The following is a 2,779-nucleotide window of genomic DNA, read 5'->3' on the forward strand; positions in this document are numbered from 1 at the left end:
GCCTCTTCCATCTATGTGTCTAGAGGTAAGGATTTATAGGGCTTTAGAGAAGATGTGCCCATCTGGAGAACTGTATCCTGAAAATCCAGATTTCTTACAATGAGAGGAAGAGTGTGAAAAAAATGTTTTATTTATTTATTCATGAAAGACACAGAGACAAAGGCAGAGACACATGCAGACGGAGAAGCAGGTTCCTCACAGGGAGCTGGATGCGGGACTTGATCCTAGGCCTCTGGGGTCACGTCATAAGCCGAAAGCAGATGCTCAACCGCCTTGCCACCGATGTGTCCCAATAAGGAAAAGTTTTTGATTAAAGTTTGGCAACAAAATGTGGTGGGTGGTAAGAAAGCATACTTGAGGCTAAAATCTGTTGAGTGTAGCATTCGTATTTGTGGCTTGATTCACATATATAGGTTTCCTGAGGTTGGAGTTAACAAAACAGTGAGATTATAAGCTAAGAATCTCAGATCAGAGCTCCTCGGTGGCTCCAACAGCTAAGTATCAAACTCTTGCATTTGGCTCGAGTTAGGATCTCAGGGCTGTGACACTGAGCTCCGTGTCATGCTCTGTGCTCAGCCAGAAGGAGTGCTCAGACAATAGATCTTTCCCTCTCCCTTTCCCTCTACCCCTCTGCCCTGCTCTAGCTCTTGCACTGTCTCTCTCTCTAAATAAATAAAATAAATCTTTAATGAAAAGAAGGATTTCAGATCATTAAGGACTTGACAACTTTATTTATAATGATTCTCCTGTCTAGAGTTCATATTTTCCATTTGTTAAAGATTATACGAATCAGAAATATTTGCCTATTGAAACAGTTGACTATAAAGCAGTGTGACATTTGTTTTGAGAACCTTTATCAAAAAGATAGGATTCCATACAGCTGTTAAAATTTTCCAACGAAGTATATGGTTTTCAGGAAAAGCCATTTGTTCATTTCTGTTTAACAAATACTTAGTGAGTGCTTCAATAAGGACAGTATTCTTAATTTTAAGCTACAGTGCCAAAAAAATACAGAATCACTCAGCAATGACTTGTCTCCTTATCACTTTTTCTGTATTTGACCTCCACCCTGTTCTGGCAGTCAGGGGATTTCTCGCCGGCCCACATGGACACACGAGACTATAAAGTACTCTAGTAAAATTATTTAGAAGATTGCTAATCCTCTCAGCTACAGAAATGCCCTGGGATGCCATGTTAAAGAACTTCCATATCATGCAATGTCTGAAGAACAAAGTAGACCTGAGAGGTTAGTACTGCTGCTGTTCAGAGTTCCAAGTGCCACCTGAAGCCTGACATGTGCCTCATGAAGTCAGGGATGAAACAGGCTGTTGAGTTTGGGCGGATTCTGGCCAGCATGCACTCATGTCAGCCGCTGTCCACCAGGGGGTGCAGCTTCCCACCACATTCTGATTTCCTGGGGAAATGTGGGTTTTCACTGATCATTTCCCCGTGACTTGAACATTTCTTCATGTTAAGAAGGAGAAACATTATCTAGGTGACGCTCCAGAGATGAAGTGTGCTCCAGGGGTCATGATTGTACTGCTCTTACTGCTTGGTAAGTGAAATTCCTCTTACAATTTGGATTCTGGTTTTCCACTGTGTCGTCAAAACCTTTAACTATAATTTTATTTAAGAGCTTCATGCCCAAGGTGACACAGGTCTGTTTTCTTTTTCCCCCAGGACAAACCCATGGAGACTCAGTGAACCAGACGGAAGGCCAAGTGATCCTCTCAGAAGAGGCCTTCCTGACTATAAACTGTACCTACTCGACAACATGGCCCCCCACTCTTTTCTGGTATGTCCAGTATCTGGGAGAAGGTCCACAGCTCCTCCTGAAAGCAGTGACAGACAAGGAAAAGGGAAGCAACAAAGGTTTTGAAGCCACCTTGGACAAAACATCCAGATCCTTCCACTTGAAGAAAGGCTCGGTGCAACAGTCAGACTCAGCTGTGTACTACTGTGCCTTGAGTGACACAGTGATAGGGACTGCAGGGGGAGCTGGGTGCAAACTCTGAGCAGAGCAGGGCCTGGATGCCGAGCCTCTCTGACTGATCCACTCTGGTTCCAGCACAGCCTGTGGCTGTTTGTCTTTCAATGTCTGGTTGTTACAAAGTCAGACAAATGGCTGGAGCTTAGGAACCAGAAGTGACATTCCACAACATCAAGTGTTCATTAGTGACATTTAAAATAGTTTGATGCCAAGAGTTCCTCAGCCAGGGAGTAAGCAATTTCAACATAAATCCATGTAACAATGAGGTGGCACCTGCCTGATTCTTGCTGTGAGAGTCCAGCCGCACAAGGTGATCAGACAATCCTGGTGGGTAGTACTGTGCCTTTTGACACTTTTAGAAAGACAAGGTGTGCCCAAGATCGTGGCTTCTGCCCATTGTCTTCCTGATGGAGTATGACGAGAGAGGTGATGGGAGAGCTAGAGCTCCCAAACTCAGTTTTAGTAAAGAAAGAAGGGAAGGGAAGAAAGGAATAGGAACAGGAAGAAAGAGGCCAGGGACTTCTGCCCTGCTTTCTTCTCTGGGATATCAGATGGTAGACACAGGCTGGTGTTCAAAATGAAGGCATGGGGGCAGAAACAGAATCATGAAAGGGTTCATGTCCTGGCCACTAAATAGATCAGTTGGCTCTCTGGCTAGGAACTGAAGGGAGACTGTTCTCGGTGCCCAGGAAATATGGTGAGAGAAAATGCTCTTGCACTGCTATTTCCTGACAATATAAATCAATAGATGACACAGAGAGGGAACTATACAGATTTTGCCAATGATTT

At 44.1% G+C, this 2,779-nt stretch overlaps 1 gene segment (V, D, J or C); it reads left to right on the top strand.

Annotated features, from left to right (window-relative positions):
- The first annotated feature begins 1,494 nt into the window (after positions 1–1,494).
- LOC119879437 lies at positions 1,495–2,480 on the top strand. The segment is given in 2 exon segments: positions 1,495–1,555; positions 1,681–2,480. Coding segments are annotated over 2 exon segments (381 nt in total).
- The last annotated feature ends 299 nt before the right edge of the window (positions 2,481–2,779 follow it).

The sequence above is a fragment of the Canis lupus genome, unplaced genomic scaffold (assembly GCF_011100685.1).
Source record: "Canis lupus familiaris isolate Mischka breed German Shepherd unplaced genomic scaffold, alternate assembly UU_Cfam_GSD_1.0 chrUn_S841H1005, whole genome shotgun sequence".
Lineage (NCBI taxonomy): Eukaryota > Metazoa > Chordata > Mammalia > Carnivora > Canidae > Canis > Canis lupus.